Source organism: Daphnia magna, unplaced genomic scaffold (assembly GCF_020631705.1).
Source record: "Daphnia magna isolate NIES unplaced genomic scaffold, ASM2063170v1.1 Dm_contigs233, whole genome shotgun sequence".
NCBI classification, from domain to species: domain Eukaryota; kingdom Metazoa; phylum Arthropoda; class Branchiopoda; order Diplostraca; family Daphniidae; genus Daphnia; species Daphnia magna.
The window spans coordinates 68,048-94,554 of record NW_025533193.1 but is presented as its reverse complement, the minus strand read 5'-3'; the positions used below and the strand labels follow the sequence as shown (position 1 = coordinate 94,554).

General features: G+C 37.2%; 5 protein-coding genes and 2 long non-coding RNA genes across 7 annotated transcripts; 5 read left to right on the top strand and 2 right to left on the bottom strand.

Moving 5' to 3' along the window:
- The first annotated feature begins 1,370 nt into the window (after positions 1-1,370).
- LOC116934872 lies at positions 1,371-4,384 on the top strand. The gene is made up of 9 exons (XM_045167583.1): positions 1,371-1,424; positions 1,508-1,590; positions 1,726-1,794; positions 1,863-2,238; positions 2,287-2,445; positions 2,531-2,869; positions 2,994-3,452; positions 3,528-3,631; positions 3,805-4,384. Exons 4-6 carry the CDS (start codon positions 1,893-1,895, stop codon positions 2,707-2,709), a joined length of 684 nt encoding a protein of 227 aa, XP_045023518.1. The 5' UTR covers positions 1,371-1,424; positions 1,508-1,590; positions 1,726-1,794; positions 1,863-1,892; the 3' UTR covers positions 2,710-2,869; positions 2,994-3,452; positions 3,528-3,631; positions 3,805-4,384.
- Positions 4,385-12,213: 7,829 nt separating this feature from the next.
- On the bottom strand, positions 12,214-15,201 carry LOC116932935. The gene is made up of 6 exons (XR_006641910.1): positions 13,780-15,201; positions 13,223-13,709; positions 12,907-13,069; positions 12,785-12,846; positions 12,545-12,698; positions 12,214-12,483 (listed from the first exon to the last, which is right to left on the bottom strand). It is a non-coding gene; the product is annotated as an uncharacterized LOC116932935 (long non-coding RNA).
- A 17-nt stretch (positions 15,202-15,218) lies between these two features.
- Positions 15,219-15,934, bottom strand: LOC116932931 (ATP-dependent RNA helicase cgh-1-like). Its single transcript, XM_032940849.2, has 3 exons — positions 15,817-15,934; positions 15,596-15,724; positions 15,219-15,431 (listed from the first exon to the last, which is right to left on the bottom strand). The coding sequence occupies exons 1-3, from the start codon at positions 15,910-15,912 to the stop codon at positions 15,219-15,221; spliced, it is 438 nt and encodes a 145-aa protein (XP_032796740.2). The 5' UTR covers positions 15,913-15,934.
- A 941-nt stretch (positions 15,935-16,875) lies between these two features.
- On the top strand, positions 16,876-17,754 carry LOC116932511 (vegetative cell wall protein gp1-like). Its single transcript, XM_032940272.2, has 3 exons — positions 16,876-16,928; positions 16,984-17,139; positions 17,207-17,754. The coding sequence occupies exons 1-3, from the start codon at positions 16,876-16,878 to the stop codon at positions 17,649-17,651; spliced, it is 654 nt and encodes a 217-aa protein (XP_032796163.2). The 3' UTR covers positions 17,652-17,754.
- Positions 17,755-20,197: 2,443 nt separating this feature from the next.
- Positions 20,198-21,489, top strand: LOC123467797. Its single transcript, XM_045167582.1, has 2 exons — positions 20,198-20,366; positions 20,417-21,489. The coding sequence occupies exons 1-2, from the start codon at positions 20,198-20,200 to the stop codon at positions 21,487-21,489; spliced, it is 1,242 nt and encodes a 413-aa protein (XP_045023517.1).
- A 629-nt stretch (positions 21,490-22,118) lies between these two features.
- Positions 22,119-22,478, top strand: LOC123467793. The gene is made up of 2 exons (XR_006641911.1): positions 22,119-22,273; positions 22,381-22,478. It is a non-coding gene; the product is annotated as an uncharacterized LOC123467793 (long non-coding RNA).
- Positions 22,479-22,481: 3 nt separating this feature from the next.
- On the top strand, positions 22,482-25,302 carry LOC123467796. Its single transcript, XM_045167581.1, has 2 exons — positions 22,482-23,247; positions 25,162-25,302. Exons 1-2 carry the CDS (start codon positions 22,558-22,560, stop codon positions 25,300-25,302), a joined length of 831 nt encoding a protein of 276 aa, XP_045023516.1. The 5' UTR covers positions 22,482-22,557.
- The last annotated feature ends 1,205 nt before the right edge of the window (positions 25,303-26,507 follow it).

Below are 26,507 nucleotides of genomic sequence, written 5' to 3'. Positions count from 1 at the left end.
GAACTTTCAGCAGCCATCCAATTTTTGAGTTCTTCAGTGTGCTTGGATGCTGGATCGATCTACGATAAAATAAAAGTAAGTGAAAGGTTTTGAAATATGCAATTTTTTTTTACATCTATAATTGTGTCAGAATATGTGACACATTCTAGTATTTCTCCCTTCCTAACTAGTCGCACTCCTTTGGAGTCCTATAATAGTCTTCAACTCTTCTATTTTCATTTTCTGCAGGAATTGTTCAATTGTTGAGCACCCTACTTCCATCTGAAATCAAAATAAAGTTATTTTTAAGAATTTTAAAGTTGTCTTTCATACTTCTCACCTTCTTGCCTTTGTCGTCCAAAATTTTAATACTATGCTCTTCTTTGGTATAGGACTGCAGTGGTATCACCTTCTTCTTTTTTTTGTAGAAGATCCCTATCACATCTAGACAAAAAAATTTTGTTAATTGAAGTAATTTTTTAAAAATTTTCCTCGCCAATTATTTCTCGATCAGCAATGTCCCCAATGCTGCTAACAGACATATAATTGTAAGCTAAGTCAGGAAATTCTTCGTTTTCTTTAGCATTCACTCACCTGCAGGTTCTCAAATTTTTAATGTATTTTACAATGTGTTATTTTAAAGAAACTTACTGTAGTCGACTGTGTTGACACTAACGTTCTTTTGTTTAAGATCCTGGAGTAATCGTTAGTGCTCGTAATAACTGAAACTTTTCTTATTAGGTGAACTTTTCCTACCAAACACGAACATTTAATCAATTTATATTGTTATATATTTTGTCAAACTTACTTCAAATTTATCCACATATTTTGCAGTTTTTTCCGGGCCCCATACGTTGAGACGGATTTCGTCACCATTTCCGTCAATCAAATTTATTATAAGGCAAGTATTCGAATGCGTTAAGAAAGTAACTTTATGAGTCACTCGACATTTAATAGGCCCTCTACAAAATTTTAATAGATAATACTTTTTAGGATTTTCATAGTTAAAAATGTTATCTAATACTCTAGAAAACCCAGAGGAATATCCGCAAAACCTTTTCTTGTAGGAAGTTCGCCTGAGCTAAAATGGGCACGTTTTTCGCCATTACTTTTTCCCTTTTCTTCTATCTTTCTTTTTAACGCCCTAAATGACATGGTGTTAATTAGGCAAGCCCAGAGAATGCGTGTTCATACCACTGAGAGTATGGTTTAACTAGCCTGTTTTCCTTCAACACCTTTTCAGGTCGACGATGCTTAGGTAATGGTTTGTTATGCACTTTTGCTTCCCCCCTCCCCTACATATTCATAATTTTGTAATCCCCTACCCGTACTTCTTTTGTAGAATATTGCAAAGCCAAGGTAGTGTTTCAGACCCTAACTCTAACTTATTTTTCATTTTCTTTGTTTTAGGAACAGTCTTAAGGCCAATTCACTGTTTTTTTCTGGTAACATAATTTATTTCATTTGGGTTTAGTTTTCCTTTTCATTTTTTAAAATTTAATCCATAACATTATTTTTTTTATGTAAGGATTGACTGGAGATTCTGAAGGCCAAGGCTTTTTCCCTCTTTCCAGTAACGTATTTAAATTGATTTGAAAATTCCTCCAAAAGGTAGGAAAATTTTAAATTCGAGGAAGGGATCATTCGCCTCAAAAAATAATAAAAAACGAAAACTATACTGATTCAACTTTTTATGATTTAATATAATAATTAATTTTCTTTCTGCTTCTTAATTTCAATATTTAGACCGCTGAAAATTCCGCTTCAAATTCTCAGGGATTGCAGGAAAATAATTTTGTTGACATTGAAGTTGAGGTAAACCTGTTCTTCAACTTGAGATTTTACTGTTTTTTGTTTACTCTTATTAAATTTATTTTATTAAGGTGGGTGAAGGTTTTATTGAACTTGGTGAAATGATCACAGAAGCAAATCAAAATCTTCCATTAGAGATGGAAGTATTGTCGTCAAGTGTTCAAGATCCAATATTTAACCTGCATCCCGTATTGTCGTCAAATACGCAAGCTCCTATATTAAACCTTCATTATAAAGAGACACCATCTGCCCAACAACTAGTGAATTTTGAAAAAGACCCAATAGTTGCTTTATTAGCTTTGGCTGTAAATTCTGGACAAAACAGATTTTCCGCGTCAGCTAAGCTTTATGGGTCTACTCCGGAAGAAGAAAGATATTTACTTGAAGTACTGAAACGTGAAGTTGAAGGGAATTTTGACATTCGTAATCGCGGTAGAATCGTCGATTAATTTCAGTAGTGTTTTGACAAAGACTCCCTTCTTTTGGGCTGTGCTTGCTGCGGAATTAGAGCTTTCCAAATGAACAAAGTGCTCTACCATCCAGTTCCTGTCGCTGAATTAGATTTGTTTAAATTAAACGAAGAACGTCAATTGTTGTTTTACGCAATACCCCACCCATATCAGCTATGTGTTAGCGTATACCTTTCGAGTTCAGGTTAGTAGTTTTCTTTAACCTAACCTTACCTAACCATAGTTCGTCAATTAATTTTGGGCTTTGAATTGGTTATTTGTTTCAACAGGTAAACTTTATCATCTTCATCCTGAACTGGTAAAAGACGGTATTGCTTCACTTTGTTCTACTTGCCACCGAAATATCAAAAGTAGTAAACCGAAAATTCCAAAACTCTGTATCGCTGCTGGTATTGACTTTGGTCATCCTGGTCGATTAGGACTTCCGCAGTTAACTCTCTCAGAATAACTTCTTATTTGCCGCAGTCGTCAATATGTCTCAATTTTGAAACTTGTCGGATATAATGCTTCCGAACGACAAAAAGCAAAAAAAGGTTACGTGATTACGTACCCCCAACCAGATGGCACTACAAAATTGGCGGAACTTCAGAGATTGAATTCAAATTTTGGTTATCAGTCATTTTTTTTTACTATAATTACTATGTTGTACTAACCCTAACCTAACCTATCTAAACCTAACCTAAACTTTCCAACGACCTTTTATTTATCTAAATTTATATTTATTATTTATAGATGGAGGAGAGTATCCTCGAACGGAAAATTTCGGTGAATTTCTCTCGATTTGTTTTATCGGTTCTCGACTACAATTCGACTCTTTAATTCCAACTTGTTTCGGAGACGTCAATGAACTGTGCGTCCTAGTCGATGTTGTCTATCTTTGGCTTCATGCTCTTAAACATCTCAACCCTTTATATCGCAATGCTTCTATCATTGAAACAGAAGCAATGCATATGAAGATGCAAAATATTTTGGTAGAATTAATCGAAAATGCTTCAATAGTTGACACAGAAACTGAAATCCAAATTGATTGTTTGGTTACCCCAGAAGGATCATCTGATATGCCAACAGATGAAATTCAAGATTCTGATAAAAATCCAGACATGCCAATGCCCGTTTCTCTCCTAACTCGTAGTATGCCTGTAACTACGGACCAAACACAATCTGTTAGGATAGCTTTAAGGGGTCTTTTAGGTATTTTTTTTATTGTCTATATTCACGTAAACTCATACCGATTTTCAGTGATTCTTTTATTTGATATATTTTCAGAAACCTTAGATACATCTGCAAACGTTAATGTTCTAAATTCGTCCCATAGAGAACCCCTAAATTCCGAAAACGTGAATGAAGAGATTGACCAACATATAAGCCAGGTAACCTTTATAATAGTGTTTTGTTGGCTTGAGATACTTTGAAAAGGCGTTCTTAAAAGTAACGCCGATACTGAAGCGTTACTATATCAAGAGCGGCATTAAATCGATATCGATTCCGCTACCGGTATTAACAACACAACTTTTAGTGTTCAAATATTTTCTTTATTTTTCAGATTCATATCGAGAGGGAAGCTTCACCCTTCAATGAATTTGAAGAAAATGACAGGCTGTTTTATTCATCGTTTCCATTTCTCTTCATTTTGGGCTGTGGGCTTGAATCAAGTGGAACTGTGTCTTCATCTTACGTGAGACCCATGATGTTTCAATTTACCAGAAGTTTCTCATCATGTATTCGTCTCATCTTTGTTCTATTCGACCAGCTTCAACGTCACGCAGCTTCTCGCGTAATCGCTTCCAGGATTAAGTGCAATTCAATATCGTTTGACACTTTTTCCAAGTGGGTTAATGATCCAGCATTTATTGATCAGTTGAAAGAAGCAGCAAAATATCCTAAATCAACTTCTTCTTTGAAGTTATTAAACAAATTAAACGTACACATCAAGTCGTGCACTTCAAGAATTCCATTCACTTCAAGTCAACGAGCAGCTTCTTTATCAAACCTAATTGGAATGCGTTAAATGTTTGGACTTCCTAGTATATTTTTTACTTACGCTCCAGATGATGTAAATGGCACCTTAAATATCAGACTCTCCTTACCTCAGAAAGATAACAATAAATTCCCTGCTGATGTAACCGGTTTATCAGAAGCAATTCAAAATAATGCTGCAGTTTTTCAAGAAATACCTATCACTCCTCATCATTTACGATTTCTTTTGGCAAAAGGACCTCTTGCTGCTGCTGAAATCTTTAGACTTTTAACCGAAACGGTTTTTACCACTCTGCTTGGGACCCCAACAGAGCATTCTTCAAAAAAGACAGTGCCATTACCGAGCAGAAGTTCTGGAGTTTTTGGTGTTCCGATTGCCTCATTTGGATGTGTAGAAGAACAGGCCAGAGGTTCGCTACATGTACATGTAGTTTATTGGGGAAGTTTGCCATGCCAGCTCCTTCAAAATTCAGCCATCTATCCAGAACTCTGATGTACCGTTGCTAAAGCAATCAATGAGATGTTTAAGGCTGAAGTAGATTTGGCAGTCCACGTAGAACAGTTATCGACAAATTCAACGGAGTTATGCCAATTAAACCTTCGCTCTTAAAAGCACATCATCCTTTACGTAACCCGGAAAAATTCAACCAAGATGTCCAGAAAACTGTAGTTATTTGCAACTGTCATAGTCATTCGCATACCTGTCACGTTGGAAAATTTGGAAAAATTGGCTGTAGAATGCGTCGTGCGCAAACAATGGTTAAGAGTACGATGTGTACTCAAATTGTGCCTGCTGACGACAGTAACGGACATCGAAGCTATAAATTACTTGAAGTAGTTCAACCCCCCGAAATTGACTCGCAACGAAGCAGAAATATTTCAAGAATCCCGATTCCATTAAGAGACAAAAGGCTCATCATGTGGGAATTAATGCGTCGTTCCTTCCCTCCAATCCAATATGAAAATTCAAGTTCGTACATCCTCTATTTTCATATTTTATTTTCATTTCGGTTAATTTTTTATTTTCGTCATTTGGCATTGGTTTTTGCATGGTTGTTAGGGCTGTTAATACCAATAACGGAGTCGATACCGATAACGGAGTCGATACCGATAGTATCGCTGCTAGCGTTACTTAGGTTCGTGAACAGCAAAAACTGTAACGACAGACGAAGTTTCGCTATAGGAATATCGCTAGCGACGCTACTATCGGTATCAATTTCGCAACCAGCTAGATTCTATGCAGTAATAAAGATTGCTTATGTTTTCGGTTGTAAACCAAGCTAAAGTTACTAATTTAACAAATTTTCTTTTTCGTTTAGCTGATACATATCTTCCTGAAATTCTGTTAACGAAATTCAATCAACTCCGCCACGAACAAAAAGAACTACTGAACCAGGTTTTGGTAAATAGGAATGGACTAATCGTTGAATACAACGAAACAATGTCGGCGATGCTTGGTTGCAACACAAATGTTAGCATTTTAGGAAGCGAAGAACAAGCAAAAAGTACATTGCTTTATCTCCTTAAATATGTGACAAAGCCTCCTACTGAAATTACGCATAGCATCAGCCTTATCCATCACGCAAGACGAACAATTGAAAACTATCCATCAGTGGCAGAAGATAGCGGAACTGATAAACGGACGGTTATGCATCTTCTGAACCGAGTTAATAATCAAATCAGTAGCACTATCGAAGTTTCTTCTTCATTTGCTTCGCTTGCTATTTTAGGTAATTTCAAAATTGAGCGCTCTTTTTTCCAATTTGATAAATGTTATTTCTTAGGTGGACCGGCCGAATTTACGTCTTGCTCTTTTTTAAAGTTTATGTTCACGAAGCTTTTAAGTTTGCGGAAGAGCACCCTGATTACGCCGCTTCAATCATTTCAATTGATAATGCTCAAGAGTTTGAAAATTTGCCTGGAGATGAAAAAGAAGAAGAGGAGCCGAGTGATGACGAGGAGTTGGCTAGTTCTGATGAAACAACCAATTCAGCCAATGGTGAAATGAATGATTTAGATGTCGTTTTTGACGAAGAAAGTGAACCTCAAGTGTTTACACCAAGTGAAGAAAACAGTGATCGTAACGAAGACCACTCAACTGCAGTCATTTACACTGGAAAAACTGGAAAAATTTCTGTACCACAGCATATTCACTACTCTCACCGGGGACCAGAACTCCACGATTACAATCTTTATGAGTTTGCTTCCATTGTCGATGTAGTTCCGAAAAAAAAGTCAGTAGCCGTACCAATCATCACTTTTAGTCCCGAGGACTCCGTTGAAGATAATCAGTTTTATCAAGAGGTAGATTAAATATTAATTTTTTTTAAAACCTTTTTCATAACCCCACAATTCAATAATTTATTATTAGTTCAATAGTCAAAGCCGAAGTGTTGGACGTCCATCTTATTGCTATTTTAATTTTGATACAACACACCCGATTTATGCCACGCATCAAGTCCGCCTCCGATCCAAGATGAAGGTGCCGATTCCGAAATATATCCCAAAGCCACCACCGTTAAAACCAGCTAAACTTACTGAAGCCTGGAAAAAGCAAGCAAGGTTATTTGCTCGTTATTTTTTTATATAATTTCGTCCGTGGAGGTATAATTTTATTGATGTTTTATTGGTTATAAGGAAAAATACTATTCAAATATCTATTTTTATTCAAAATTTAAGGTACGATAATGGAAATGGTACCCTTCCAGGATCTCTAACGTGGTACGAATTTTGCAAATTCATCAAAGAGCTAGAAAATGGGATTGATGGCAATGGATCTTCAATTATTGATGTCGTTCAGTTACGCTGGATCTTAAATATCAGTCATGGTTTTCGTACGAGCAGTACCGAAAGAGCTGCAGTTCAAAAGTTCGTTAGAAGATCAGCTACTATCCCGGGTAGGAAACAATACTGACCATTCTTAATCCGATGTTGATTTTAGGTCGGTTCACGTCGTAAATGCGTTATAAGTTACATGAGATTGGTCCATGGTTGGAAAAATATTGGAATGTGGTTTTTCAAAAACCAACTCAATTCCATCCTGGGCCATTCTTAGAAAGTTGAGTTTTAACGATGCATGTATCCCGCTACTAAACCAATGTCAATACAATTTCGAACCTTTGCTGTTGTTCTATATCGACTAGCCAATAATAATCCAATGTCCGAAACCCAAATTTCAACGATGTATATATCCCAATATTTATCCAATATCAATACAATTTCGAATTTTTGATGCTGTTCGATATCGAAATGCCAATGGTGCCCCAAAGTCAGAAATTCAAGTTTAAACGATTTATATATCAATATACTAATACAATGTTGGTACAATTTCAATTTTTTGCTCTTGTTCGATATCGAAATGCCAATAGTATCCCAAAGTCAGAAACCGAAGTTTAAACGATTTATATATCCATATACTAATCCAATGTTGGTATAATTTCAATTTTTTGCTCTTGATCGATATCGACTAACCAATTATAAGCCAATATTGGACAAACAAGATTAAACGATCTTTTTGTTGTTGTTTAACGATAATATTATTGGTATGTATGTATATATGTATAGTTTTGGGGTAGAAGTCGGGAAACGGTAAAACCCTGTTTTTGGAACTGGTGTTTGGAACCGGGTTTAATTTTAGCGAGGAATTTTTAACACAGGTCCTACGATGTTACCTAGTCTCGTCATTCGATAACTGATATAAGTGCAGAATTCCATCATTGGCCGAGCATTGGCTTGCCAATAGAAAGCTTGTATATTTTGTGCATCAATCCAAGCCTATACGAACATCGGATTAATTTTGGCGAATGTTGTTTCCTGCCCGGGTATACATCGAACAATAACATAAATTCGAAATTGTATCGACATTGGATTAGTATCGGAATATATAGATCATGTAATCTGTTTTTCCTAATTTTGGTTTAGTATTGTCAAATTGATATTGATCAACAGCAAAAATTCGAAATTGTTTCAACATTAGATTAGTATCGGGAGATAAACATCGATTTCTGACATTGGTTTACTGTTTGCTAATCAATATCGAACAAGAGCAAAAATTTGAAATTGTACCAAAATTGGATTAGTGTATGGATATATAAATATCGTTTAAACTTGGGTGTCTGACTTTGGGGTACTATTGGCATTTCAATATCGAACAAGAGCAAAAATTTGAAATTGTACCAACATTGGATTTGTACATGGATACATATATCATTTAAACTTGGGTTTCTGACTTTGGGGTACTATTGGCATTTCGATATCGAACAAGAGCAAAATTTTGAAATTGTACCAACATTGGATTAGTAGATAGATATATATATCGTTTGAACTTGGGTTTTTGACTTTGGGGTACTATTGGCATTTCGATATCGAACAGCTGCTAAAATTTGGAATTGTACCAACATTGGATTAGTATATGGGTATATATATCGCTTAAACTTGAATTTCTGACTTTGGGGTACTATTGGCATTTCGATTTCGAACAGCATCAAAAATTCGAAATTGTATTGACATTGGATAAATATTGGGATATATAAATCGTTGAAATTTGGGTTTTGGACATTGGATTATTATTGGCTAGTCGATATCGAACAACAGCAAAGGTTCGAAATTGTATCGACATTGGTTTAGTAGCGGGATACATGCATCGTTAAAACTCAACTTTCTAAGAATGGCCCAGAATGGAATTGATTTGGTTTTTGGAAAACCACATTCCAATATTTTTCCAACCATGGACCAATCTCATGTAACTAATAACGTATTTACGATGTGAACCGACCTGAAATCAACATCGGATGAAGAAAACAGAATGGTCAGTATTGTTTCCTACCCGAATGTGCTTTTTAAATTTGTTATTTTTAATTACATTTTTTGTTGTATTTTTGAAAGGTTTGGTCTAAATTAACGATTAAACATGAAAATGAAATGATTGTTGTGTAAATTAGTATCTATAATCAGTAAAAATAATAGAACTGTAACCACGTACTAAATTTAAACTAACTTTGGTTTTCACTGGGAAATTTTTTCTAAGTTTTTAACCAAATTCCGGAATTACTCTGGAAAACATATTTGTTGATATGTATAGAAATAGCTAAGTGGATAAAGCGTCTGAAAGATGAAGTTGTTGTACAGTGGTCTAGGGTTAAAATCCGGCAAATCCGGCTAGGTTTGTCTTTACTTTATATTACGATGAATAAAGCTATTGTTTTGTTTTAGGCTACTATTTAATTTTTGATGTTGGAATGTTGAATGTTGGTCCAATGTTGTTTTGCGCCATTATTGGCTGCATATCGAAATCGCACATCGGCCCGGGTCATTTCCAACTTACGTCGCCAAACCTTGTCCATTTCTGTTATGCCACTACTGATAAAATTATCCCGGATAAACACTGCTCGCCAATGTTCTACCAAAATACATTTATAACATTGGTTAGGTGTTCAATTTTTAACATTGATACAATGTTGTTTTTCGCTGTTATTGGCTGAAGATCAGAATCGCACATCGGCCCGGGTAATTTCCAACTTGAATCGCCAAACCTTGTCCGTTTCTGTTATGCCAATATTGATAAATTAATCCCGGATCAACACTGCTTGCCGGTGTTCTACCAAAATACATGTGTAATATTGGCATAGCAGAAATGGACAAGGTTTGGCGACTCAAGTTGGAAATGACCCGGGCCGATGTGCGATTCTGATCCTGAACCAATGGCCGATTCTGTATCGGCAACAACATTGGACCTAGATAAAATTCCTACCCGGGTATATGGGGGGTACCTGATTCTTCGACACCAATTGGAAGATTTGAACCCAGTGAGGAACCTATTCTTGAGGATGAAACCTGATCGAGTGAAACAGCTCAATTAGCTATTGATTTGCTACGCTCTGAAGCTGCTGCTGATGACCAAATGAGTCATTTAAATTATAAAGAAAATCAATATCTACAAGCAACCGAGGCGGCTCTTGAAAAAATTCATGGCGGTATAGAGTGTGGATATTTGGTACCTCAACTTAATTTAATTGAAGCCCAACGGGTGATTCATGCATTTCCAGAGATAGAACCAGGTATTGCTGAAATTCTTAAAAATTTGAGTTCCAACTTTCAGGTAAGAAAATCTAAAACAATGAATGAAAGTAATGTCCACTCTCTTTCGTACAGCATTTAATTGTGGTCAGAAATTTATGGAATTTTATGAATTCTTTACATATTTTGATTTCTCATAAAGTTTTGAAGATTTAAAAAAATGGTCTGCCACAAATGTTCATGAAATTGAATTGACTTAAATAACTGGATAGCAATGTGATTCTAACGTACAGTATATATATTGAAAGATTATTAATTTCGGATATTTCGCCCACAGGAAAATGAAGACATTGATGACCTAACGCTACAAGTGAGTGATGATGTAATAACATCAGATCAACCAAGAAACATCAGCAATGAGTATAACGTGGTTGATGAAAACCAATTGAACATGGGTCAAAAATTGGTTTTTGATTGCTGCAAAACCTATTTTCAGGTATGTTTGAATGTACCTTTTTCTACTATTTATCTCGAGTTGGAATGGTAGCTTAGGTATTAGTTTTTCAGTTTTAGTTATTCCACGATAAATGGCTCGATGCTATCACTAACTACATGTCATCTCTTAGTTACTTCCTGAAATTAACGAACTTAACGTTTCATAATTGTCTAGGCAAAACGCGAAGCAGATATGCATGGATATGAAATTCAGAATCCTATTCATATTCTTGTTCATGGCGGGCCGGGAACGGGAAAATCATTTTTGACTCGCTGCATAAACAATGCTGCACAAGAAATGGAAATGGAATACAGCATAATGTGCGTTGCTTTTACTGGTATTGCAGCAGCAAATCTACCTAATGGTAGAACCATACACAATCACTTCAACTTTACGTTCAGTGACTTGAAGAAAATGACTTTTGTCCCAGACTTGTCAACGGATAAATTAAACTAACTTTGTTCCCGTCTTACCACGTCCAAGCTGGATATTGTTGGTAATTGATGAAATATCATATATTTCTCCTGAAGCTCTTGGCCAAATTGACAACCGTCTACGACAACTAATGGGAAAACCGGAATCTCCTTTTGGTGGATTCGTCTTTCTTTTAATGGGTGCAACTATGAAACTTCTCGTAGACCGAAAAGAAATAGAAAATGGAGATCCTGGTCCAAGAACCTATACATGAATCTTTGTTCAAAGATAAAGTTGTTATTCCGGTGAAACTGAAGTCCCAGGCAGAGGAGCACAAAATTCATTTTCCTTTGAAAAATAACCATTTAACAGTTAAAGGGAAGGCACATGCGGTAGTTTTGGCTTTTGCCATTACTGTCCATAAAATGCAAGGCCAAACAAGGTTGATTTTAGATATTAATCAACGCCCTTTCAAACCTTCACTAACTTACCATGGTATTTATGTTGCACTTTCACGTGTTCGAACGAGTCGTCACTTGCGTCCACTACCCCTGCAACCCTTTTCAACAAACATTAATTACCTTTCTGAATTACACCCTCCCAAAACCTTAACCCAATGGCTCGGTAGATTTAATACTGAAGGAGTCTGGTCCGCTTAATTTTCATTTTTTTCCCGAATAATTTGGGTTGAATGTATTAATAAACTATATACTACAAATACTACGTGAACGCCCACGAATCATCCGGGGAAATGCTGCTCTTTCTCGCTTTTCTGTAGAATAATTATTTTTGACCATGCCCTAAAATCACGTTGCAACGCGTTGTTAGTTAAAACAAAGAAAATGAAATACAAATGTCATGTTAGCGAACCTCATAGACGGTGTTGGTCGTAACATTGTTTTTAACTTCGATAGCGGAAAATGATTTCGTCCCTTGAATGACGAAGCGTGAGCATTCTTTCGCAATGTATTCTGCTTTCTGCACACCAACACCGTTGATGGAGTTATTGCCAACGTCGATATTACCTCGGACACCCAAACTAACCAAATCAGCACCTCCATTGATTTTCCCTTCGGATTTCAGTAGAAAGCGAATGGCAGTGATCTTCTTATGGTGAACAAACCAAAAAATTTTCAGCTTTAAGATTTCCGACCCACACATGATGAGGAACAGTATGTTCTGATTATTATCCGAGATTTTTATTACAGTGGGCGACTATTGCGGTTCACAACCGTTACAACCAAGATTGTTGATCAAATTAAAGAGGGAAGGCGTGTGGATGTAGTTCATTCCATTCTTCGGACGGATTGGCGAAGCATCCTAGCGAAAGAAAAAAAAAGGAATTTACGTAATAGTTTGAAAACAAAGAGATATTAAATACTTTCAACAAAGCATCAGCTTCTTCATCATGGCGAACGGCATGGCCGTAAAGTGATTCATGGCGTAATCGGAGAAATCTGACAAACAAACATCTGCTCGTCTTCATCACTCACTATATCCTAAATCATAAAACTGGCCCGTTGAATCTTCTCAATCTGTTGCCAATTCAATATTACGTTCACATCATTGCTCATAATTTAAAAACTTCACTTTCCCTTGGTTTTCGTGGGATCGTACGTACCGGGTCGGATTATCACCACGTTACGGCTTTGGCGATCATACCCGGGCAGAAGAAGGGTTCCCCTGCAAGATTAAAACGATTTGACGCATACCAATAAGGGGAAAAAAATTATGAAATTATACCCCAAACTTATTTTGAGCCTCTTGATTTTCAGGAGACATCGGATGCCATCCCTGAAAAATTCCGGCAGGGCAATGCGTAAAGTTAACGTCAGGTCCAGCTTCTTCTTTGTCTTCTCCATGCTGTATTTGCATCCGCGTAAACATCTCAACAGAAACTTGGCATCTAATTTAACAAGCATGTAAATGAGTGAACGTAAAACACAAAAATTCAAATGTTCTTCAATTATCTCTGAACTCAAACGTAATCTCTCTTTATCTCAAAACTTAACCGACCATAAAAAGGAAAAGAAATTCACTATGGCATAACTATATATACCTAGGGATTTTGCTTGTAAATGAGGTTGTTTCTTGACCCATTCGCCAAGTGCCATAACACTCGTGAGTGCGTAAATTTTCATCATCTACCAAAGCAAACAACTCATTAATGATAACATTCTCTGGGAACGAATAACATAATAACATATTCGTTCTGCTTCTCTACGTTGCAACTATTGTCTAAGTTCCTTGTACAATCGTCTTTGACGAGTGGCTCGGAATTGAGCCTGGGCGAGGATCACACCACGTCGGATGGTGTTGAATCTTTTGCGAGCCTGATAACGACGGACCCACACCTGGATCAACACCGCACTTCGTCGTTGAATGGGAAAGTCCTTCCTCAACTGATGGGTCCATACGGCCCTCTGGATATTGATGGCTGCCTCGCGCATTTGATCCAATCGGTTACGTTCAATTTGCTGTTCGACTGCTTCACGCATAAACACTTTGCTAGTCAAGATGCTGTCGTCCGTAACCACGATGCTGTCCTACGATTACAAAACATTAACGTTATAATGGCATTCTGAATTAAAAGGATAAAGATACAAAAAGAATTACGTAGATGGAGACGAAACCACCATCCACCATCCGCATCGTGTTGAGCCAAGTGACGACCCTCTCCTGGAGATCACCGATGCCATTACGTGCCAAATAGACGAGCAGAGAGTAGGATGTGGCCTCAACAGCCACGGCGTCTTGGTGCATGGGCAAACGAGGCTGGAGGAAAGGCCCCTGATTTTCATAAACAATTTGATTGGATGGAACAGGATCCTTCGACCAGTAAACCAAGTCACGTACGATTCTAATTGTATGAAAGAAGTTTCAAATGGGCAATTGAAAATTTTATTTAACCATTTTCACGTCTCATGCCATGTAGCAGATAAAACGTAGTTTCTTTGGTCGGAGTGTTGGCCATCGACAGGGCATAGGTAACAATGGCCACTGTTAACAATTACGTGAAAAATGCGATGTTGGTTACACTCGATGTTGGCTCTTTCAGACTCAAAAGTTAATGGTAAAAAAAGGGAAACGAGAAACCCACTATGTCTCCTTCTTTTTGTTTTCTTTCAGTTTCCGTCAACCTTTACTCTGCCTACCGTTGCTAGGGTGACAGAAAGCCACCAAGCTTGTGTATATACAACACACTGTGCATAGTAGAATGAATGAGGTGCAATAAAAAATGCTGTGGCCGTATAAAAAAAACACACCGAATTGACCGCGCTTGAAAAATCTTCACCATACACACACCACTTTATCATTCTCTCTTCTTCGTTCTTTATTATTTTCTTCTATAGAGCTGCTTGTTGTGTTGTTAGGTTAATCTTATGCCATTGGTAGAAACCACGGCGACTGATTAATCAACTTTAGTTTTTTAAAAAATGTGCTGGTTAATCTTATGCCATTGTTAGAAACAACGACGACTGATTAATCAACTTTAGTTTTTTTTAAATGAGCTGGTTAATCTTATGCCATTTTTAGAAACAATGACGACTGATTAATCAACTTTAGTTTAAAAAAAAAGAGCTGGTTAATCTTATGCCATTGTTAGAAACAACGACGACTGATTAATCAACTTTAGTTAAAAATGACTTCGACTTTTGTGCAAGCAAAGCAACGGATCATGGCCGATGGAGACCAGGCGATGTGAGAACTTGAATGGGAAGGTGAACACGTAAATGCCTTTTGAATTTAGCCTCAACTTTGCAATTGAATATTTGGTAGTTTCTCTTCTTTGTTTTGTTTAAATTTCAATGTCATTCTTGTAAGAAATCACCTCGTTATGGAACTATGTGACATTGGCTTGATATCATTCGTGTGCGTTCAAAAGACAAACACGCAGAAAAAAAAATAAAATAAAAAACTGGACTCGGAAAGTTTTGTGTGTGCGACGGGCTGCTGCAGCTGCTGCCTCAGACGTCAAACGGTTTCCCAATTGTTGGGCGGATATAAGAGAAAAGGCGATTAAAAAAATGAGACCGTAGTTGGCCAAGGGACGACTAACGGACGAATGGTCTACGACTGGACGACAACAGACGCTTCCACTTTTGTGCGATCAAAGCAACGTTGCCAGATGAATTCTTCGTTGCCAGATAAATTCTTTTTTTTTTACACACGGCTGCTGCCTCTCCTTTTTGTCTAACGATTTTTTCGACAAAAAATTCCACGCGTTGGGTCGAGTTGCAGAATATAATACTTTGATTGATCTGCAACTGTACCACAAAAAAAACTTATTAAAATCTTTCTATTTGAGCACGAACGAGAAAACGAATAAAAGCAATTCAGATGTTGATGTTCACTCAGACGAGAGAAGGGGAATCCAACAAAAACTCATCAGTATCAAAAACAACAAATAACAAAGGGAATAAGAACTTACTTTGGAAAAGAGCGTATTGAGGCAGTGAACTTTCTGTCGTTCTTTGACGAACGCGTAATATTGTGTCACACCCTTCAGCGTGAGTTCTTCCATTAAATTGATCTCGTAAGGGTTATCAATATGTTTCCTCTACCAATTAAAATGTTATCAATTTGTGCATGTATAGTGTGAGTATATTTATGTATATATTCTTATAGAACAGGAATTCATGTTCTCATTACCATAAACTCCTCGACAGTTACAGGAAACGCTGCCGAATACAACAATATTTGGCGCTTGCTTGGTAGGAACGAAATTATGCGATCCAACATACCCATGAAGTCTTGCGAAAGCAATTTATCGGCCGAAATGCTCACAACAACATATAATATATGCAACAAATAACCTACACAGACTACATACCTCATCCAGTACAAGGACCTTGCAAGGGTACATAACAGCTATCTTTTTTTTCCATCAGATCCAATACACGACCAGGAGTAGTAATCACAACATGAACCATTGGGGATGAGATGGAATGCGGAAGGCTGGCTCGAACACTGCCTAGGCTGTCTATGCGATACTCAGCCATTGCGCTAGAACTTCGTGGCTCTGTAGATTAAAACATTGAGGTCGATGGAACCAGGCCGCTGTTGACAGTTGCACTACTTGGTTCTAAATTTATACCAGCTATTCCACATGACACATCCATTTCCTTATCTTCGGTTGCCTGCGATTGCAGAGATTGGAGAGTTAACAGTGTTTGCTTGTAAAAAGTATGCTAAGTGTCGGCAAAGTTACGGAACAATCAGTGTGGCACTTCTCATTAAAACAGCAAGTATTTCAAATACCTGTAAAACCGCCAATTTCCAAACGTAACGTGCTGCTTCAGGATCGTCGAAATTTAAATTTACATTTTGTTCGCTCCGTTGGCACTCTATGCCAAACATTCTCTTTTGGTTTAGTAAATTTTTTATGTCACCCCATCTGAAAAAATTTACTATATATAATAAAAAATATAACTATATATATAGAAATAATAACTACCTATTTAACTACCTTTTTAACAAACCTTCTATTTGGTTGCCAAGATAACTTCAGAACCTTCAACTTTGACCTACTGTTGATGACTAAATGCAACATGGCCGCCGCGAGACGTCTCACCCCCTCGGTTTGTGTGAGGGAGCACCTATCCGGCAATCTGATTGGCTCTCCCAGACAGATTCTAACCGTCACCACCAGGGCGCTGTTGGTTTTTTGAATCTTGTTTTCATTAGTCTAGCTCACACATTGACGGTGAAATGGCGGCAAATATCGACCCTGAATTTGAAGTGGAGGAAATTTTAGATTCCAGGTAAGTTTGTTTTTATTTTATTTTTTTTTAAATTTACTTACTGTTTTTCAAAAAGGAAATTTGTGTGTGAAAATGGTAATTTCCGAGTCTGGTATTTTATTAAATTTCAAAATTGTCCAGATTCGGACAATCAATGGCTGCCAACTTCCTATTGTAATTGCCATTCACTTGTGAGGCAATATTATAGGAAGAAAAAAGAGCGTGAATTAGGGTAAGTTATAATAGATAATTAATAATATTTAGATTTAAAAATTAATACTTATTTTTGTTTAAAGTAGAGCTAATGAAAATGCTGTGGCCCCAACTTCGCCTTCTGCCCCCTATCCTTCTTCACCCATTCCCGGTTCACCTTCTCCGACTCCATCGTCTCCTTCTTCAGAATTTTCTCCTCTTCCTCGTCCAGTTTCTTCCTCTCCTTCTTCTTTTTCTTCATCTTCTTTACCACTACTTATTTCTCCGTCCCCTACTTCTCCGTCCCCAACTTCTCCGTCCTCAGCTTTTCCGTCCCCAACTACTCCGTCCCCAACTTCTCCGTCCCCAGCTTTTCCGTCCCCAACTACTCCGTCCCAAGCTTTTTCGTCCCCAACTTCACCGTCCCCAACTTCACCAGCTCCAGGTCCAGCTCCAGGTCCAGCTCCATCTTTACCAGCTCTAGGTCCAGCTCCAGGTCCAGCTCCACCATCTGAAATTCCCAATCCAGAGGGAATACTAAAAAAAAAATAAATAAATCAAAAAAGAAAAGAGTTAGGCATATCGACAAAGTTGCCAAACACAGGATTTGCCACAACGTAAGTTAAGGTTTTTTTTATATTTTTATTCTAAAAAAATTGATTTTTTTTTTTGTGTTTACAGAGGGACCATATGGCAAATACTTGCCCTAATCCAAGATATCGGCCAGCAAAGATAGAGAAAACAAATTAGTTTTTTTTGTATTTTTATTCTTTTTTTGGTGGTGAACTAGCACAATAATGGCTTTGAGGACATACCTGTTAAGATGACCACCATAAAACATGTGGAAATAGCATCAAAAATTAGGCATCTTGTCGCCGCTGTGTAACTTTCTTTTCCATAGTCTCCGTTCTGGCAGCATGTTTACTATTGCAATATAAAAAAATATATTAAAATCTACTGTTTAAAACATTTTGTTAAAGAAAAAACTTACTGTTTAGTGACTGTTATACAGCCTTCTGCACTGACAGCAATGCATTGACAGTTATAACATTACGCAAACAAAAGCGAATTCACTGCCTAGGATTCGGCAACCAGCTAGGTAACAATTACGCAAATTAATTTTTTTAAACAGTAATAGAATCAAATGAAAAACCACTATACCACATATCAAATTTTGACAGAAATTTGTACAAAATTTGGGGACGATTGGTCATTCAGGGAAGAAACGTATTTGGAAATACATAATGGACATTAAACCTTCTAAAATCTACTACTACTACCCTATCCCCTATACCACACACCCTAAAATTGTTGTAGTCCTTCGGTATGTATACGTATATACCCTCAGGGATAACAGAGTATTCACATTGAAAACAAGTATATTTGATCCTGTTTACACATAGAAGTAAAACTCATGGTATCACAGTGTATTCACAGTGAATACAAGTATATTTGATTCTGTTTACATGTAGAAGTATTAATTCATAATTTCACAGTGTTTTCACATTGAATAAAAGTATTCTTGATCCTGTTTACATATAGAAGTAAAAACTCATGATATCACAGTGTATTCACATTGAATACGAGTATATTTCATTTTGTTTACATGTAGAAGTATAAACTCATAATATAACAGTGTAATCACATTGAATACAAGTATATTTGAATCTGTTTACATGTAGAAGTATAAACTCATACTATAACAGTGTATTCACATTGAATACAAGTATATTCGATCCTGTTTACATATAGAAGTAAATCTCATGGTATCAAAGTGTATTCACATTGAATACAAGTATATTTGATTCTGTTTACATGTAGAAGTATAAACTCATAATATAACAGTGTATTCCCATTGAATACAAGTATATGTGATTCTGTTTACATGTAGAAGTATAAACTCATAATATAACAGTGTTGTCACATTGAATAGAAGTATATTTGATTCTGTTTACATGTAGAAGTATAAACTCATAATATAACAGTGTATTCACATTGAATACAAGTATATTTGATCCTGTTTAGATATAGAAGTAAGAACTCATGGTATCACAGTGTATTCACATTGAATACAAGTATATTTGATTCTGTTTACATGTAGAAGTATAAACTCATAATATAACAGTGTATTTACATTGAATACAAGTATATTTGATCCTGTTTACATATAGAAGTAAAAACTCATGGTATCATAGTGTATTCACATTGAAATACAATTATATTTGATTCTCTTTACATGTACAAGCATAAACTCATGGTATCACAGTGTATTCACATTGAATACAAGTATTTTTGATCCTGTTTACATATAGAAGTAAAAACTCATGGTATCACAGTGTATTCACATTGAATACAAGTAAATTTGGTTCTGTTTACATGTATAAGTAAAAACTCATGAAATCACAGTGTATTCACAATGAATACAAGTACATTTGATTCAGTTTACATGTAGAAGTAAAAACTCATTTTATCACAGTGTATTTACATTGAATACAAGTAAATTTGATCCTTTTTATATATAGAAGTAAAAACTCATGGTATCACAATGTATTCACGTTGAATACAAGTATATTTGATTCTGTTTACATGTAGAAGTATAAACTCATAATATAACAGTGTATTCACATTGAATACAAGTATATTTGATCCTGTTTACATATAGAAGTATAAACTCATGGTATCAAAGTGTATTCACATTGAATACAAGTATATTTGATTCTGTTTACGTGTAGAAATATAAACTCATAATATAACAGTGTATTCACATTGAATACAAGTATATTTGATCCTTGTGACGTAAAGTTTAGAAGAAACCTCGAAGCTAGAAGAACGCCTGGAACCATATCCCAGGCGTTCTAAACCCAGCGGATGAAGTGAGCCGAGGAATAATTGGAGACGAACTTATAAACAACCATCGGTTTTTCACGGGCCCTGCATTCTTGAGAGAAAATCCAGAAAAGTGGCTTATTCCGACTGAAACTTTGACACTAGCACTATCAACATCAACAGAAGCAAAGAAGGAAAGTAACGACCAAGTCCCGGCAAGTCCAGCGGAGATTATCATCAAGAGGTATTCCGACTTAGACAAGATCAGAAGGATGATAGCAAGACTAACGCAGTTCCAGCGATTTTGGAAAGCAAAAAGGGCCCGCAAACCGAAGCCTCCACTTTGGCTACGAAACGTCGACTTGCAACAAGCACTACACGAATGCATAAGAACAGTCCAGCGAAGGGAGTTTAAAGGAGATATTCAAAGGCTGATCGCTGGTATGCAAGTACGTTCATCTTCTCAACTGAAAAAGTAACACCGTTCTTAGACAATAGCGGGATCGTGCGTGTAGGAGGTAGATTGGAGCACGCCTTGCTGCCCTACGAAGCCAAACATCCAGCCATACTGCCGTTAGATCATCAACTCACAAGACTAATTGTCGAAGATCTGCATGTAAAATTTGGGCACGCTAAGACAGAAAGATTGTACTACGAGACGCGAACATGCTATTGGATTTTGAAAGGCAGAAGAGCAGCCAAACGCGCGGTAAGGAACTGCATGCACTGCAAAAGGCAATCCAGCACACGCGTTTACCCCATTATGGGACAACTGCCCAAGGAACGGTTAGCATCATGTGTACATCCATTTTCCATTTCCATTGATTTTTTTGGACCTTATTTCGTGAATATCAGTCAACGCAGTGAGAAAAGATACGGTTGCTTATTCACTTGTTTGGTAACGCGTGCAGTGAATTTGGAATTAACGGACAAGATGGACATGTGCTCATTTTTGCTGGCATTCAGGCGATTCATCGGCAGAAGAGGAACGCCGAATACTGTGTTCAGTGACAATGGAACAAACCTGACATCTGGCCAAAGGGAGCTCCAAGAAGCGAAAAAACGGATCAACAGCATGGAATTAATAGACTGGCTGGCTAGAAGAGACATACGCTGGAGATTTTCCCCTCCTGCAGCACCACACCATGGAGGAGCATGGGAGCGCCTAATAAAGGCATTTAAATCTTCCCTGAACGCGGTGTTAAACGAGAAAAGGGTGAGAGAAGAAATCTTAAGGACAGTTTTCGTGGAAATAGAAGCGTTATTAAACGCCAGACCGCTCACACACCTCAGTGTTAACCCACAGGATCTCAGCCCCCTTACACCAAACCACTTTCTCCTTCTACGCCCACATCCCCACGTCCCACCAGATATAGTGGAAGGTGACAGTACGTTATCCAGGAGAAATTGGATCGCGGCCCAACAAATTGTCACTCAATATTGGTGGCGTTGGCTAAAGGAATATGCACCCAACCTCATCGAGAGCAAGAAATGGATGAAGATGGAAAGAAACATACAATTGGGAGACGTCGTATTGGTCATCGATCACAATACGCCAAGGTAGAATGGCCAGTCGGGAGAGTAGTAAAAACTACGCCGGGCAAGGACGGATTTGTCCGGGCCGCCACCGTACGAGTGGTGATCAGGGATTCAAACCCTCAAACCAAACCAAGATATCGGGAATACACGCGGTCGGTCGTTAAATTATGCCTGTTGTTGACTGACAACGACGACAAGAGTTTTGAAGGCACAACGAATTCTTCAGTAGCAGCATCCAAATAGAAGCTGCCAGAATACTAACAATTACTATTAATTTTTTTTTCTCTTTCTTTTTTTTTTCCTTTTTGTTGTTTGTTTGTTTTTTTTTGTTGTTTGTTTGTTTGCTTGTTTGGCTTTTGTTGTGCTTCAAAACTGGGGAGGTGTGTGACTTAAAGTTTAGAAGAAAACAATTGAAGGGAGAAGGGCGAGAGCGACAGACAAGATGGCAAGAAGAGGCTGCCAGGAGAAAAGGGGCCTAAGGCAGAAGGCAGTAATTTTTTCTTTTTTATCGGGGAAAATCGAAAATGCAGACGTTTTTTCTGTCTGCTGAAATATAGTCGCGTGGTTAAGGAGTCATTGCAATTATGTAAGTAAGAAAAAATTACATCTCAATTATTTGTTGTAATGTTAATGCTCAGTGGACAACTGAATCTGTTGATTTGTTGTCTATAACCAAACTTCCCTTCCTCCCCCTTCTATCTGTCAGAGTGCCTTGAGAGACCACTAGTTGGCTCTGCCAGTCCATAAGCAAGTGAAGTCAGTGGGTGTCAATCACCAATCTTATGTATTGTGTCTCTTCTCTCTGACAGGTATGTTACTTTGCTGTCCTCTCAATATTCGTAAGAATGATCTTGATATATCTTGATGTGAATTACCTCATGCTAATCTTATGTATTGTGTCTCTTCTCTCTGACAGGCTTTATCTCTGTCTATTTGTGAAATACAGAAGCTATCAGATCGAAGTCAAGATCACACAGCAACCTCTGGTATTAGTTCATATTGATTAATAGTTAACAGGTTATGGGCCCAGTGCTATAATATTCACCGCACATCTATTATTTCAAGAACATTCCTGTTGCTTGCCAAGACCAGCATGTCAGTTTTCACTGCGAAGGATGTTGCCCACGGAGCTCGAAGGATGTTGCTCAACGGAGCCAACTTCCAAGTATGGAAGTTCCAGACATGCCTGATGCTTCGCAATCACAGCTTGATGGATCTAGTAATTGGAACAGAAGCTAAACCAGATCCAATCGTGGCTTCAGGCGTCACCACCAATCAAGCAGCAATCACCAGTTGGAAGCAAAAGGACAACACAGCACAGTTACTGATTTCATCCACCATCTGCTCTGACCAACAACGTTCCCTCATTACCTGTACATCAGCCACAGAAATGTGGAAACGAGTCATCAGTCAGTTCGAACAATCTGCTGCAGAAAACAAAATGTTTCTTCTTCAACAGTTCCTGAACTACCAGTATAAGGAAGGTCACGATATCTCCAGTCACGTCACGGCCATTGAATTAATGGCCAGCCAACTACAAGATGTCGGATCTCCAGTTTCGGACGACCAGGTCATCACCAAAATTGCTTCAACTCTTCCTCCCTCTTACCGACACGAGACTAGTGTGCCGCAAATCCCTCAGCAGAATGGAGTAGCGGAAAGGCAGATGCGGACTATAGTAGAGATGGCCAGAAGCATGCTACATGGAGCAAATCTTTCAACTGAGCTCTGGGCGGAGGCATCAAACGCAGCAGTTTATATTCTTAACGGTATCATATTCATGGTATCACAGTGTATTCACATTGAATACAAGTATATTTGATCCTTTTTATGTATAAAAGTAAAAACTCATGGAATAACAATGTATTCACATTAAATACAAGTATATTTGATTCTGTTTACATGTAGAAGTATAAACTCATAATATAACAGTGTATTCACATTGAATACAAGTATATTTGATCCTGTTTACATATAGAAGTAAAAAATCATGGTATCACAGTGTATTCACATTGAATACAAGTATATTTGATCCTTTTTATATATAAAAGTAAAAATTCATGGTATAACAATGTATTCACATTAAATACAAGTATATTTGATTCTGTTTACATGTAGAAGTATAAACTCATAATATAACAGTGTATTCACATTGAATACAAGTATATTTGATCCTGTTTACATATAGAAGTAAAAAATCATGGTATCACAGTGTATTCACATTAAATACAAGTATATGTGATCCTGTATACATATAGAAGTAAAAACCCATGGTATCACAGTGTATTCACATTGAATACAAGTATATTGTAAAGAACCAAAACAATTTATTCTTTATTATTTTCATTATTTTTCCCTACCCTTTATTCATACGTAACATTACTTATTACTTACTACTTATTATTATTCTTATAACATTAATTTTCTATACGCCCCTTTTTTTCTATGTAATTTCTTCCTTAGACGTCTTACTGACTGATTTACCCTTCAAACGTTTTAACTTAATTTTCTTGTAGTTCGACCTTCACGAACCCCGTATAAAAACTTTTGTTCTATAGAAAATAGAGAGAGACACATTTCACAGCTCAGTTCCTAAAGAGTTGTTCCCCAATTTTTGTGCTACTGAAATATACTTTCCAAGAAACGACAATGAAAAAGTAAGTTAAAATATTAATAACTTACATTTGGTGGCAGCGGAGTCGAACTGGGCTTTCGTGTTAAGCTGAACAGCGTGTGTTTTTTTTGTTTTTTTTTTTTTATATTGCTGGTTTTAAATTTTTATGGTAATAAGTGTTACTTATTACCTTCTCTTCGTTTTTTGGCTTCCTATTTGGTTGAAATTTTTGATAACTTTTCATAGTTATAAAAGAACATGCTTTGTTAGGAATTAGTTCGTTATAAAAGATGAGGGCAAATGAAGATAGCGGTTTAGAAACCACTTTAGAAAGAAGATCTGTAAGAAAAGGGCCACTAATACAAAGATTTGTTCGATCAGTACGTGAAAGGTTCACTCCCTTACGATCAGGAGGCGGGTCGACGTCAATTTTTAGAAATAACGAAAATCTAGGTGTCGAACTAGATAGTGATAGCCCACATCAATCCGATATTGATCTTCTTGATTCCAATGAAATTAAAGAATTGAGAAATGATGATCAGTGGAACGAAGTACTTAATATGCACGTATCATCACAAGACGAAACCGTAGTCGAACCCCTGAAAAGCGAGGAGACAAGAGAATTGCTATCATATAATCAACTTCTAGAACAGGCTTGGGCAATTACGGACCTTGAAAAAACAACAGATAGGGTAGAAAACACAGAAGATATCTCTTTAGATTTCCAAAACCTAGGACTAATAAATGAAGAGAACCAAGATCGGGCATGGTTTTATCAGCAATACGGAAATACGAGAATAACGGAAATTCCTGTTGACGATCTTATTTTTGAATCGCAGTAATTACTTCGAAGTGAAAAAAAAAATAGAGTTAACAAACGAAGAAGTAGGAACAGCCTTAAGAGCATTACTCTTAACCGAACCCACAATTTTGACACCAATTGAACTCTTTAAGCACTGTGGTCTAAAATCATACTGCGAAAGTACCGATTCAGAGTATGAATCAGTGCACTCGGGAGAACAACAAAGTAGGTCAGAATCAGACTTAGTGCCCCAATCTTTAGTAACAATTGAAACTGAGTAGGAAACTTCTAAAAACAGCGTACCCATCAAAATTGTAAGAGCGGAAATCCACACGCAAGGTGATCAGATTCCTTTAGATTGTCCTAAATTGACCCCTAGTACCACAACAATCACTTGTCCGGCGGTTAATCAGTCACAGTAAAGTTTGAATACTCAAAATAAAACAGGGGATTTATATTTTTGTGATTTTCACAACGATTGGGGCTATCACTCAATAAACAATTGTAAAGCAAGGGAGAGTCAAGCTAATGATAAATGTTTTCGTTTCAAAGAAATTGGACACCGAGCAAACTTTTGTCCCCAGATAAAAAATTTGAAACCCACTACTCCGGAGGGTTATGACGGAAATGGGAAAAAAACTCCCTTTGTTTAAAGAAAGGGGAAACTAAAAACTACCGATGTAAGCGTTGTGCCCCTCGGTGGAACTAAGAAAAAGCCCCGACATCATATAAATAGTTTGGAAGTAAAATCTACAGTTCCTAGGATAAGAATAAAAATAGAAAATTCTGTTGTAAAAGCGCTGTTTGACACTGGAGCCGAGAGAAGCGTTATTAGCAGCACATTTTTTCATAAGCTTAAAGAAGGAAAGGAATTAATTAATTTCACTAAAGAGGTAGATGTGGATGTTTTCAGCATAAATGACAGGCGCCTCGTCACGGAAGGCACAATCACCGTTAACTTTTTTGTGGCAGAAGAAACGCCACGCCAAGCACTTAGGCAGAAATTCATAGTCGTAAACGGAATTGTTGAAGATTGCGTTCTAGGGCGCGATGCACTTTGGAAATATCAGTTTATCTATAACAGAAAACAACAGTCCATCTACCGATTCCAGGAAATTGATCACTTCCAGGAAACAGAAAATCCCTTTGTGATTAGCAAGTCTTTGAGAATTCCTCCCAATTCCACTTGTTTCCTAGAGACTAGAGAAGAGGAAACTCACCCTTTCAACCCTCTCAATACTTGTCATTTTGTTAGATGCTGTAATATTCCCTCCGGCCTTAGCTTGGAACCCTACATCTCTACGACACCAAATCGTTCGCTCCGTGTGGTGGCTGTTAATGGAACAGATAAAACCATATTTCTACCTCGCCTTACAGTGTTAGGAACCCTTCGTATTTCCAGACCTTCAAGAAAACCTGTTGAAACAATGGCTTCAATTAGCGTAGCTTCAGATCCAATTTACACAGCAGCCGTTGAGTCGGGTCTTCCAGACATAGATGAGGAAAACAAAGAGAATTTGCGTAGATTAATAATAAATAATTATAACAGTTTTGCTTTTAAAAACACTTGAGACTCCATATTTTCTAAATCACGGTCGTGATCCAGTCATGCCGATTATTCGATTCC